Below are 13,009 nucleotides of genomic sequence, written 5' to 3' on the forward strand. Positions count from 1 at the left end.
CTCACAAACCTGGAAGAATTAGTAGGGGAAGCAAAAGTGGACGGGAACCTGGGAGGCAGTGACCATGAGATCGTCGAGTTCAGGATCCTGACAGAAGGAAGAAAGGAGAACCAGCAGAATACGGACCCTGGACTTCAGAAAAACAGACTTTGACTCTCTCAAGGAACTGATGGGCAGGATTTCCTGAGAGAATAACATGAGGGGGAAAGGAGTCCAAGAGAGCTGGCTGTATTTTAAAGAATCCTTACTGAGGTTGCAGGAACAAACCATCCTGATGTGTAGAAAGAATAGTAAATATGGCAGGTGACCAGCTTGGCTTAACAGTGAAATCCTTGCTGATCTTAAACACAAAAAAGAAGCTTACAAGAAGTGGAAGATTGGACAAATGAGCAGGGAGGAGTATAAAAATATTGCTCAGGCACGCAGGAGTGAAATCAGGAAGGCCAAATCAGGAGTTGCGGCTAGCAAGAGATGTTAAGAGTAACAAGAAGCATTTCTTCTGGTATGTTAGCAACAAGAAGAAAGTCAAGGAAAGGGTGGGCCCCTTCCTGAATGAGGGAGGCAACCTAGTGACAGAGGAAGTGGAAAAAGCTAATGTACTCAATTTTTTTTTTGCCACTGTCTTCACGAACAAGGTCAGCTCCCAGACTACTGCACTGGGCAGCACAGCATGGGGAGGAGGTGACCAGCCCTCTGTGGAGAAAGAAGTGGTTCAGGACTATTTAGAAAAGCTGGACGAGCACAAGTCCATGGGGCCGGATGCGCTGCATCCAAGGGTGCTAAAGGAGTTGGCGGATGTGATTGCAGAGCCATTGGCCATTATCTCTGAAAACTCATGGCGATCGGGGGAGGTCCCGGATGACTGGAAAAAGGCTAATGTAGTGCCCATCTTTAAAAAAGGGAAGGAGGAGGATCCTGGGAACTACAGGCCAGTCAGCCTCACCTCAGTCCCTGGAAAAATCATGGAGCAGGTCATCAAGAAATCAATTCTGAAGCCCTTAGAGGAGAGGAAAGTGATCAGGAACAGTCAGCATGGATTCACCAAGGGCAAGTCATGCCTGACTAATCTAATTGCCTTCTATGATGACATAACAGGCTCTGTGCATGAGGGGAAACCAGTGGACATGTTATTCCTTGATTTTAGCAAAGCTTTTGATACGGTCTCCCACAGTATTCTTGCCAGCAAGTTAAAGAAGTATGGGCTGGATGAATGGACTGTAAGGTGGATAGAAAGCTGGCTAGATCGTTGGGCTCAATGGGTAGTGATCAATGGCTCCATGTCTAGTTGGCAGCTTCTATCAAGCGGAGTGCCCCAAGGGTCAGTCCCAGGGCCGATTTTGTTCAATATCTTCATTAATGATCTGGAGGATGGCATGGATTGCACCCTCAGCAAGTTTAAACTGGGAGAAGTGGTAGATATGCTGGAGGGTAGGGATAGGATACAGAGGGACCTAGAGAAATTAGAGGATTGGGCAAAAAGAAATCTGATGAGGTTCAACAAAGACAAGTGCAGAGTCCTGCACTTAGGACGGAAGAATCCCATGCATTTCTACAGACTAGGGACCGAATGGCTAGGCAGCAGTTCTGCAGAAAAGGACCTAGGGGTTATGGTGCACGAGAAGCTGGATGTGAGTCAACAGTGTGCCCTTGTTGCCAAGAAGGCTAATGGCATTTTGGGCTGTATAAGTAGGGGCATTGCCAGCAGATTGAGGGACGTGATCGTTCCCCTCTATTCAACATTGAGGTTCTATCCGTGGGGGAGGTTTAGGTTGGATATTAGGAAAAACGTTTTCACTGTGAGGGTGGTGAAGCACTGGAATGCGTTACCTAGGGAGGTGGTGGGATCTCCTTTCTTAGAGGTTTTTAAGGTCAGGCTTGATAAAGCCCTGGCTGGGATGAGTTAGTTGAGGATTGGTCCTGCTTTGAGGAGGGCGTTGGACTAGATGATCTCCTGAGGTCCCTTCCAACCCTGATATTCTATGATTCTATGATACTATGAAATGTACGATTTTCAAATGCACAAATCAGAGATAAGCATCCAAAGTTAAGTATCAGGGGGTAGCCATGTTTGTCTGTATCCACAAAAACAACAAGGAGTCCGGGGGTACCTTTAAGGCTAACAGATTTATTTGAGCAGAAGCTTTCGTGAGTAAAAACCTCACTTCTTCAGATGCATGGAGTGAAAGTTACAGATGCAGACATAAATATACTGACACATGAAGAGAAGGGAGTTACCTCGCAAGTGGAGAACCAGTGTTGACAGGGCCAATTCAATCAGCGTCGATGTAGTCCACTCCTAACAATAGATGAGGAGGTGTCAATTCCAAGAGAGGTAAAGCTGCTTCTGTAATGAGCCAGCCACTCCCAGTCCCTATTCAAGCCCAAATTAATGGTGTTAAATTTGCAAATGAATTTTAGTTCTACTGTTTCTCTTTGAAGTCTGTTTCTGAAGTTTTTTTGTTCAAGTATAGCTACTTTCAAATCTGTTATAGAATGTCCAGAAAGACTGAAGTGTTCTCCCACTGGCTTTTGTGTGTTACCATTCCTGATGTCCGATTTGTGTTCATTTATTCTTTTACATAGGGACTGTCTGGTTTGGCCAATATGCATGGCAAAGGGGCATTGCTGGCACATGATCTCATATATAACATTAGTAGACATGCAGGTGAATGAGCCGCTGATGGTGTGGTTGATGCCGTTGGGTCCTCTGATGGTGTCTCTAGAGTAGATATGGGGACAGAGTAGGCAACGAGGTTTGCTACAGGGATTGGTTCCTGGGTTAGTGTTTCTGTGGTGTGGTGTGTAGTTGCTGGTGAGTATTTGCTTCAGGTTGGGGGCTGTCTGTAAGCGAGGACTGGCCTGTCTCATCCAAAGTTAGGCATCCAAGTTTGAAAATTTGGGTCTAAGCAACTTCTTTATTTTTATCAGTTGCAACTCTGGGCTCAGATATTTCTAAAAAGAGCCAGTGAAATTTACTGAACAATCTCTTTACCATTCTCTGTGTTTTTATTTGAAAGAATATCTCTTGCAGGTTCTCCATTGCCGGCTGACCCTACAGGAAGAGTCAGGGTGCTGTCTGGAGGCAGACAGTTGCAGATTGCAATTGCTGAAAAATCTGATGCTGCATCCTATATGTGTCTGGCTTCAAACATAGCTGGAAACACAAAGAAAGAATACAATTTGCAAGTTTATGGTAGGCCATTATGTAATATTCTCTATGTGATTATTGATCTGGAAAAACAATTACATTATGAAACCTTAATTAGTAAAACTGTGTTTAGACTGTAAAGTTTTCAGAGAGTGACTTCCAGATGAAACAACATCAGCACAAGATCATACTTGCTCAACCAGAGTGAGGATTAATTTCTGGAGTCACCTGATAAACCTGCTGGCTACATACAATAAGGATATTGATTCAGATCTCAGCTGAAATAATATGCAGGGTGCCCTGACAGTGAGTCCAGCCACCAGATGGGAAATTCCTGAAATTGGTTGAGTCTGTCTGATATCTAACAGATACAGATGCAAAAGTGATTTTCACTGGAATTCATCCTGAAAATTACTTTCTGCTGTGATAACATTACATATAGGCTGTGTTTATTTAGGAGTATGGTTTGCATGTGGTATAATACAGAAATGAGCTGATACACACTTATTCCAGTTTTTTAGACTGCACATGTTATACAACAAATACGTTATCGGTTATTGTGAATAGCGAAGGACACAATATTGAGACAGCCTAAAAAAGGCAGCTAAGGAAAAATTATGAGAATAACTAAATACTGAAGTTTTTAAAAACCTTGCAGATATAGTACGCCTTTCAGCCTGAAAAATCCTGTAACATTTCAACAAACAGACACATGTTTTGACAAATAGGGAGGAACTGGTTGAGAATTTGAAAGTGGAAGGCAGCTTGGGTGAAAGTAATAATGAAATGGTAGAGTTCATGATTCTAAGGAATGGTAGGAGGGAAAACAGCACCATAAAGGCAATGGATTTCAAGAAGGCAGACTTCAGCAAGGTAGTGTGATACGCGAGGGCCAGGGAGCAGTTGGAGAGTGCTAGAGGGGAAATATATAAGCTCAAGGCTAATTAAGGCATGGTTCCCTGTTGACTAGGGAAGATGGCTGCGGGTTAACTGGAGCACCTGCAGTCAATCAAGGCCCTGTTAGGAACCTAATAAAACCCCCTACTTCAGGCAGACAGTGAGGGAGGAGGAAGGTGAGAGGACTGGAGCTTGGAGGTGTGTTGTGAGATTTGGAAGACCTGAGTACTGAAGTAAGGGAGACCCTGCCCCAGCAGGACAGGGAGACTCCCTTCATACCAGCATCTAAGGACCAAGGGTAACCCCACCTAAGGGGGATGAGGGTAAGAAACCCGCAGGGGTTGAGAGGGGCTGGGACTCAGAGCGAGGAGCAAACCCAGACCCCTCCCCCATTTCCCTCTTCTACTAGTAGCGGGGCCCTCGGCACCCAAAAGCAGGGGCAAGGGGTGGCATCTTAGCTCCCCACCAAAGAAAAGCGCAGGACCCACCAGACTAGCATCAGCCATCTTGTCACAGAAGGTAAGATCCCATGGGAAGTAAGTCTGAGGGGGGAAAACAGTTCAAGAGAGTTGGCAGTTTTTCAAAGAGACATTATTAAGGGCACATGGGCAAACTATCCCTCTGCATATCAAGTGGGGTCCCGCAGGGATCAGTTCTGCATTCAATATCTTTATCAGTGATTTAGAAAATGGCATAGAAAGTAGCCTTATAAAGTTTGACGATGATACCAAGCTGGGAGGGGTTGCAAGTGCTTTGGTGGATAGGATTAACATTCAAAATGATCTGGACAAATGGGATAAATGTTTTGAAGAAAATAGGATGAAATTCAGTAAGGACAAATGACCTCCTGAGGTCTCTTCCAATCCTAATATTCTATGATTCTATGAAAGTACTCCACTGAGGAAAGAATAATCAGTTGCACACATCCAAAATGGGAAATGACTTAGTAGGAAGGAGTACAGCAGAAAGGGATCTGGGGATCATAGTGGATCACAAGCTAAATATGAGTCAACCATGTAATACTGTTGCAAAAAAAGCAAACATCATTCTGTGATGTATTAGCAGGGGTGTTGTAAGCAAGACATGAGAAGTAATTCTTCAGTTCTGTTCCATGTTTGTTACGCCTCAACTGGAGTATTGTGTCCAATTCTGAGTGCCATATTTCAGGAGGATGTGGACAAATTAGAGAAAGTCCAGAGAAGAAGAACAAAAATGATTAAAGGTCTAGAAAACATGACCTATGAGGGAAGATTGAAAAAATTGAGTTTGTTTAGTCTGGAGAAGAGAAGACTGAGAGAGGGCATGATAACAGTTTTCAAGTACATAAAAGGTTGTTACAAGGAGGAGGTTGGTAAAATGTTCTCCTTAACCTCTGAGGATAGGACAAGAAGCAATGGGCTTAAATTGCAGCAAGAATGGTTTAGGCTGGACATTAGGAAAAGCTTCCTAACTGTCATGGTAGTTGTGACAGGGGTCCCAGTGGGGGCCAGCTGTGGTAACTCAGTTAGGGTGAACTGCAAAGAATGTGGCAGCCAAACCCCCAAAAGCTGGTGGATATTCCAATACTTAGATTTACCAAGACTGCATAAAACAGCTTCTTTATTACCTTACTGGTTACTCAGAAGTCCAAACAACACAGTTCCCTTAAAGTGATCCAGCCTCAGGCCTCCATCCAGGTGCCTAAGTCAAATATGGTGATTTCTGAAAATCTTATTTCATCATATAAAAGAAAAGGTTCTACTAATCTCAAAGGATCGGACACATTACCTCCCAGGTTATTGAATAGTCTAGATCTTACCCAAATACATGCTACAGCCAATTCTTATTAACTAAACTAAAATTTATTAAAAAAACAAAAGAGAGAGAGAGAGAATGTTTGAAAGATCAATATACATACAGACATGAGTTCAATTCATTGAGGTTTAGATTCATAGCAGAGATGGTGAGCTTTGTAGCTGCAAAGAGTTCCTTTACAATTCAGTTTGTAGGTTATAGTCCAATGTCCAAATATCATATTCAGGGCATACCAGCATAACTGGGACCTCAGTCTTGCGACTCAGACTTCCCCCGGTGAAGCTTAAGCAGATCTGAGATGACAGAATCAGGACCCAAGGATTACAATTTCATGTCTTCTTTGACAAGTTGGGAGTTCCTCCGGGAACAAAAGGTAATTAGGATGACTTTGAAGGAGGTCCATAACTGGTACTTAGCTATAGAATTAACATAAGGCAGTTTGCTTGTTCCTCCACCATTCACAGATTATTTGCTATACATTTCAAAGAGAGATGAATACAGAGGTAGCTCATGTTTACAATTCATTTAAATGCTAGGATGTTCTTTTGATCTCTGAATTATCAAAATACAGAATAGACAGGGATTGTTGATTACGTTGTCAACCCTACTCCTACATATGTAAATACACAAAAACACAAACATTATCTTCCCACATGTCTTTTGAGGGTTATTTATTTTGCAGGATGTTTAACCCTTTCTGGCCATGCGTCATAGTAGTTAAGCACTGGAATAAATTGCTGAAGGAGGTTGTGGAATCTCCATCATTGGAGATTTTTAAGAGCAGGGTAGACAAATACCTGTCAGGAATGGTTTAGATAATACTTAGTCCTGCCACGAGTGCAGGGGACTGGGCTAGATGACCTTTTGAGGTCCCTTCCAGTCCTATAATTCTATGTTTATAAAGTGGTTTGGGATCCTTACTCACAGGCAGGAATCCACTTCACCTACCACTGAAATGTAGCTCCCTTTAAGTTGAAACCTACCTACAGCAGCTCAACACATCTATTTGGGACTGGAACTTGAATAAGAATGAAGCGGCCACTTGAAACTGCAGGGTGAATATTAAGTCATTAAAATGCAATTAATACTTTAACTGGAATTTAGCCAAAATACTGGGATTAATACTTATATTCTTGTGAAAAAGGCCATTGACCACAAGTGGTAAAGGCATTTTTACATGCTTATGTTTTTTCACATCTTAGCTTCAGTGTCTCCTAACACCAAGCATTATCTGAGTACCGACTCAGAACACAGAGTGCAACCTACTGAATTGCCAGCATCACTTTCTGCAGCACTGAGGTGTTTCTTGGTGGTCTCCCTTTTAAGTATTTCACTCATTCTTATGTGTAAGAATCACTGCACATTCTGAACCTCAGCTTCTCATGCTAAGGTTTTACATTTTGTTTCCTTTTCTTTAATAGTTCGCCCAACTATACTGAACAGTGGGAACCACTCGTCTGAAGTTGTTGTAACCAGAGGGAATAATATTTCACTGGAGTGCAAAGTACAGGGTAACCCACAGCCAGCAATAACCTGGATGAAAGATGGTCATCCCCTTGTCAATGGGAGGGGAGTAGAAATACTGAATGATGGATATCTTCTTCAGCTGAAGAACGCCCATGTGTCTGACACTGGCCGCTACGTGTGTGTTGCTGTGAATGTGGCAGGACTGACTGACAGAAAATATGATTTAAACATTCATGGTGAGTAGGGGAGATGAATGGAGCAGGCAAGGTAGACACAGATATGTTTTCAGGTTTACCCAGGGACAGTAAGGAAACAGTTGTCATATTGATTGAGATGTTTCAGTTGTGCCTATCACATGGCTCTAGGCACATGACATAGGTTAAAGCACAAATGTTATTTTAAAAAACAAAACAAATACAAATCTTCTAACCCCTAAACATAGCCCTCCTAAAATCAAATCAACCCCCATCTCCATCCCAAAGAAAAAGCTGGGAAAATAGGCCTTGTGGAGTATCCTGAAGGTCATCAAATCTGGGCTCAGATGCTCTAAAATGGGGAATGAGTGAGAAACCAAGAAAACCCTGCTGCTAGTCCTCACCTGATAAAACTTGGTGGGTGTTAGCTTGGATGCACTGAAGAATCACAGCTGCTAAGGTATTGCATGACGATAGAGACAGTTTCTCAAGTAGTCAGGATGCAAACCAGTTAGGACTTTACAGGTTAAAACCAAACCTTAAACTTCATCCAGAATTCGGCTGGTAGTCTGTGCAAGTTATGGAGCACAAGTGTGCATGTGCACCCAGCAAGAAGGAACAAGTAATGAGCAGGCACTAGCTGCAATATCTGAATGGTTTAATTTATAGCCCCAGGTAGAGTACATTTCAGTAATCTGACTTCAGTGGCATGGATTACAGTGTGAGTATCTGCATTTAAAAGAAAAGCCATGGTATGTGACTTCAAAAATTACTGTGTCAGGTCTGTGTCCAGTCTGATTCAGAATGGGACTTTATCTACACTCTGGCTATCCTTCCTGTTTCATCAGACACCTAGCTCATGAAAGCTTATGCTCAAATAAATTTGTTAGTCTCTAAGGTGCACAAGTACTCCTTTTCTTTTTGCGGATACAGACTAACACGACTGCTACTCTGAAACAGGTTTAATTTGACTACCAGGTTAGGGTAGCTACTGTATCACTGGAAGAGGATGACTGATTATCATCACTAACGTGGTCTGTTTGACAAGTATTCTGCCACAGATCCCACTGAAACATGAAGGTTTATGAACATCTTGAGATAATGGGAGCCATGCAGCTCATCTCCAATTCTAAAGTCTTCCTATAAAATGAGAAAGGGAAACAGCAACTAGAGAAGAAAGGAAGAGGAAGAGAGAGGGAAAAAGATAGAAATTAAGTTGAAAATGAGGAAAATATGTATAGTTCTGTAATTATTAAAAAAGAGAGGTGACAATTACACTGTGGTTCTTTCCAGTTGGAAGCCTCTGGGGTAGTTCTTTGATGAGCTCATCTCCAATTCTAAAGTCTTCCTATAAGCCATGCAGCTCATCTCCAATTCTAAAGTCTTCCTATGAGCCATGCAGCTCATCTCCAATTCTAAAGTCTTCCTATAACCCATGCAGCTCATCTCCAATTCTAAAGTCTTCCTATGAGCCATGCAGCTCATCTCCAATTCTAAAGTCTTCCTATAAAATGAGAAAGGGAAACAGCAACTAGAGAAGAAAGGAAGAGGAAGAGAGAGAAAAAGATAGAAATTAAGTTGAAAATGAAGAAAATATGTATAGTTCTGTAATTATTAAAAAAGAGAGGTGACAATTACACTGTGGTTCTTTCCAGTTGGAAGCCTCTGGGGTAGTTCTTTTTTTACTTCTAAGATTTCTCTTATTTTATTATTAAACTTGGATGTATCGAAGAGAAAATTGTAAACTTAATCTGCTCACAGACTCAGATCTGTTCCTTAGCCTGAACTTCCTGAGTGGAAATGTGAAATGTGGAACCATGCAAAAAATTGAATTATTCCTCTTCCTAACAATGGAAAACTGAGAAGAGATTTACTGTTGTTATTTAAATCCCTGAAAGGGGGTTACATCATATTTTTGCTTTTTCTATTAGAGAAAGTACAGTATTCTGGCTGTCTGACTCAATTTTGCTTACCAGTTCACTAGCTGTAGAATGGACATAGCAAGCAAAATGTAATATTGTGTACTAACTATGATTCTGAATCCATAAGGGGATTGATAGAATCAGCTCCAAGATATCTTCTTCCTTTTGTGACATGATGTCTGAATAATATGAAGACTGAAAATGTTAAAATGATGGTACTTTGCTACCATGTAACTAGAATAGAAAAATGAAGTTACTCTGCAACTATGCAGTCCCATACTGGTCAGGATGGTTTTAGCTGCAGTGAATTAATTTGTTAGTTTAAAAAATGTGGTGTGTCTTATCCAGAAGTAATCTTAGTTATTTTTATTCAGTTTATCAGGTGTGTTTTTTCCTTTGTGTTGCTTTGTAGTCCCTCCAAGTGTTGTAGGTGACCTGGAAGTGCCTGAAAACATCAGCGCTGTGGAGAAAAATCCTGTCACTCTGATTTGTGAAGCATCTGGAATTCCCCTGCCATCAATAACATGGCTCAAGAATGGACGGCCTGTCCCCTTGAATAGCTCTGTGAGAATTCTGTCAGGTACAGTTGAGAGTCTGATATACTAACAACACAAGCAGAAATAGAAAAGCACTCAGCAAGAGTTCCTATTAAATAAAGACACTCATAGTTTAGGCCAGATTGGCTGCAGCATTTATTAAATAGCCAGTCGAACCAAATCTAAACCAAGCAGAAAGTTCTTACCAGATTTGATTTAGAGCTATGCTAACTTGTGCAGATCTGAGAATCTCAGCGCTGGTGCAGTGCATGGCCTGTAGCTCAGTATCCAATGGTGTGCAAGAGCTAGCATCTACAAGTGAGATCCCACTCTAGGGTTTGGCAACCTGTTGATTGGTCCAACCTGGAAAGGGGCCTATGCATAGGAACATTTATCCCCAGAGCCATTTCAGATGGTAACTGCTTACCTTGTGGATGCTGATAGTTGTGAGGCTCTCAGTGTACATGTGCACCATGAAGTCAGTTCACTTAATCAAGCTTTTACCTCTGGATCATACTTTTTTTTGTTTTTGTTTTTGTTTTTGCGGTTTTTTTGGCAAGGGCTCACTAGCTGAGCATAAAACAGAATGAAAACCCAAATAATAAGAGAACTTTACCTTGAATATATGTGGGTCTGCAGTGACTCTAAATACCAGAACCAGAGGAAAACCTGCCTGTGAGCCCTTGGAGTTAAAGTGGTAAATTCCTTTTTAACCTCAAAACCAATCAGATCTAATCCTGGAGCAAACACAGAACAAGAAACTAAGATGGTTTGATATGACAGAGCACCTTCTGATAAAAGCCAAAAAAGACAGCACTTGGGCACACCATTCCGCAGGTCATCAGCTGGAATGAAATGAAGTACAGGCTTTGGAGTGCCTAACCTATAGTGTGACTGCTGTTTGGTAACTTCATATTTAAAATACATAATTGACTTAGCAGCTCTGAAGCTAACAAAGGGATATATGGACCCAATCGAAAACACTTTGAAGTTGATGAGAGTCTTTGCATAGACTTGAGTTGGCTTTGGCTCAGGCCCTTTCAACAACATTCAAGTACTAAGGGATGACCTGTGCAAGTTTGTTATCTGAGCGTGGCTGGGAGAAGCTGATACAAGTTGGGATGCTTCTCTTAAGTTGGGTTTGCAAAACTGGACTAGAAATCTAATGAGAAGTGATATTCCTGAAGTTTCTAGTTCTTCTGGTTGGGCCAGATGCATTACCCAAAGTCAGCCCCTCTCTTGGGATTTCAGCCCTTCTGTTCTCAAACTTGCCCAGAACTTGGAAGAGGAACATGAATATAGAAAAATAATGGAAAACAAACAAAACCTTGTCAGAGGTTCAAAATAGTTTGTTTAAATCTTGAATCTGGAAATTTGGAGGATATTTTATTTTATCTGAAATAATTTTCCCATCCCTACACTTAACATAAAAGGTTAGTTCTATTTCCAGTTATACGTGCCCTTTCTTATCCACAATATGTATGAAAAGGGTTTGGGTGTTTGGTTATTATGTTACATAAACCTTATTTTTTGATCTGATGTTGGCTTTCTGTTGTGTGGATTATATTGCCATCAGCTCAAACAGCCTCTTTTGAGATCAGTTTTTTCCATTCTGTCCATTGATTGCTTCAATCCACTCCGACGTCACTAACTCCACAGTGCTCAGTCACTGCAGAGTTCAGAGACATGAGCCATGGAAAGTCCTCAAGTTATCCCTGAATGTTGGTGGAGGGGGAAACTAACAACCCCATGCCTTGTTTTCTTGTGAACTTTACATGCTGTTGTATAATCACTCAGGAAAACTGCACAGAGTGGTGGTGAATTCTGATCTTTTGTTTTTATGGACTTTTGAGTTGGAGTTTGGAGTTTCCATTGTTTTTGCTTGTGAAGATGCTGAGGGAACAATCCCTAAATTAATATCTTAAAATAGTTCACCCTTTAACTCTTCCAAAGGAATAATTCAGTTCTGTAGATCAAAAGCATGCTTTGCATGGCAGGAGATCAAAAACTGATTGAGTGGCCCACACGCTGCTTCCATTCACTCTGAATCCTCTTCTGTTTGTCCATGTTTTTTCTAATATGGTTCCTTTAAAAAACATGGAAAACCCCCCATCACATCACATCTGCATGAAGATAATAGATGTAGGAAATGGAAGAGCTTTTAGTAAGTTTTAGTATAAGTATGATCCGGGAAAACCCTGCCAGTAAAACTGTGCAACTTTTGCTGTGCAAGTGTGGGGAGGACAAGATGTGAGGGAAGACACACAGGTGTTTGCAGGTGTTTGCTCACTACACAGCTCAGAGGGTGATGATGGAGGAGAAGCAATCAACTTAATAAGAAATTATCTTTTGCCTACTAAAATTGTTGCCTACTTTTATGGATAACACCTAAAACTAATATTAAAATTAGAATATATTAAGAACATTTTTTTAATTTTTTTCCTCTTCTTAATTTATGCATTTGATAGCACCTTGTGTTTAGTAAATTTGCTTTCCATGTGTAGCCAACTAGGTGTTCACCAAAGCACTTATATAGGTGATAGTCCCACTGACTCCAATGTGAATAGTCACATAATCAAAGTTAAGCACAGGCCTTTGCTGTATTAGGGTCTGATCCTGCCCCCTGTGATCAATGAGAGTTTTGCAGGAAGCAGAATAGAGCCCAGAGTCAGTTTCTCCTGTTTGAGAGTCTTTTATATAGCATCAGGAGATAATCTATTTTTAAACGTGATTGTAAAATCACAGAAATGGTTTGGATGCATTCAGTGTGGGATTTTTGGCATCCTTTATTTGTTTGGGAGGCTATTTTAATACCTGTATATTCTTGTGCCTTTTCTCTTCAGGGGGCAGGACACTGCGTTTAATGCACACTAAAGTGGAAGATGCTGGTCAATATACCTGTATAGTAACCAATGCTGCAGGAGAAGCGAGGAAACATTTTGGCGTTTCAGTTTTAGGTAAGTATATGATTTTGATGAAAGTAGACAAAAAGTGTCATACTGTATGTTTCACCAGCATATATATTAAAGTTTATACATAGTTCCCCATAGG

General features: G+C 41.2%; 1 protein-coding gene across 1 annotated transcript in view; it reads left to right on the forward strand.

Moving 5' to 3' along the window:
• HMCN1 (hemicentin 1) overlaps positions 1-13,009 on the forward strand; it is a 325,430-nt gene that overhangs the window by 209,701 nt on the left and 102,720 nt on the right. The window contains exons 44-47 of the mRNA XM_073356688.2: positions 3,032-3,193; positions 7,261-7,542; positions 9,835-10,002; positions 12,802-12,915. Coding sequence (XP_073212789.2) covers positions 3,032-3,193; positions 7,261-7,542; positions 9,835-10,002; positions 12,802-12,915 — 726 coding nt within the window. The remainder of the gene's footprint in view (positions 1-3,031; positions 3,194-7,260; positions 7,543-9,834; positions 10,003-12,801; positions 12,916-13,009) is intronic.

This window comes from Lepidochelys kempii, chromosome 8 (assembly GCF_965140285.1).
Source record: "Lepidochelys kempii isolate rLepKem1 chromosome 8, rLepKem1.hap1, whole genome shotgun sequence".
NCBI lineage: Eukaryota > Metazoa > Chordata > Testudines > Cheloniidae > Lepidochelys > Lepidochelys kempii.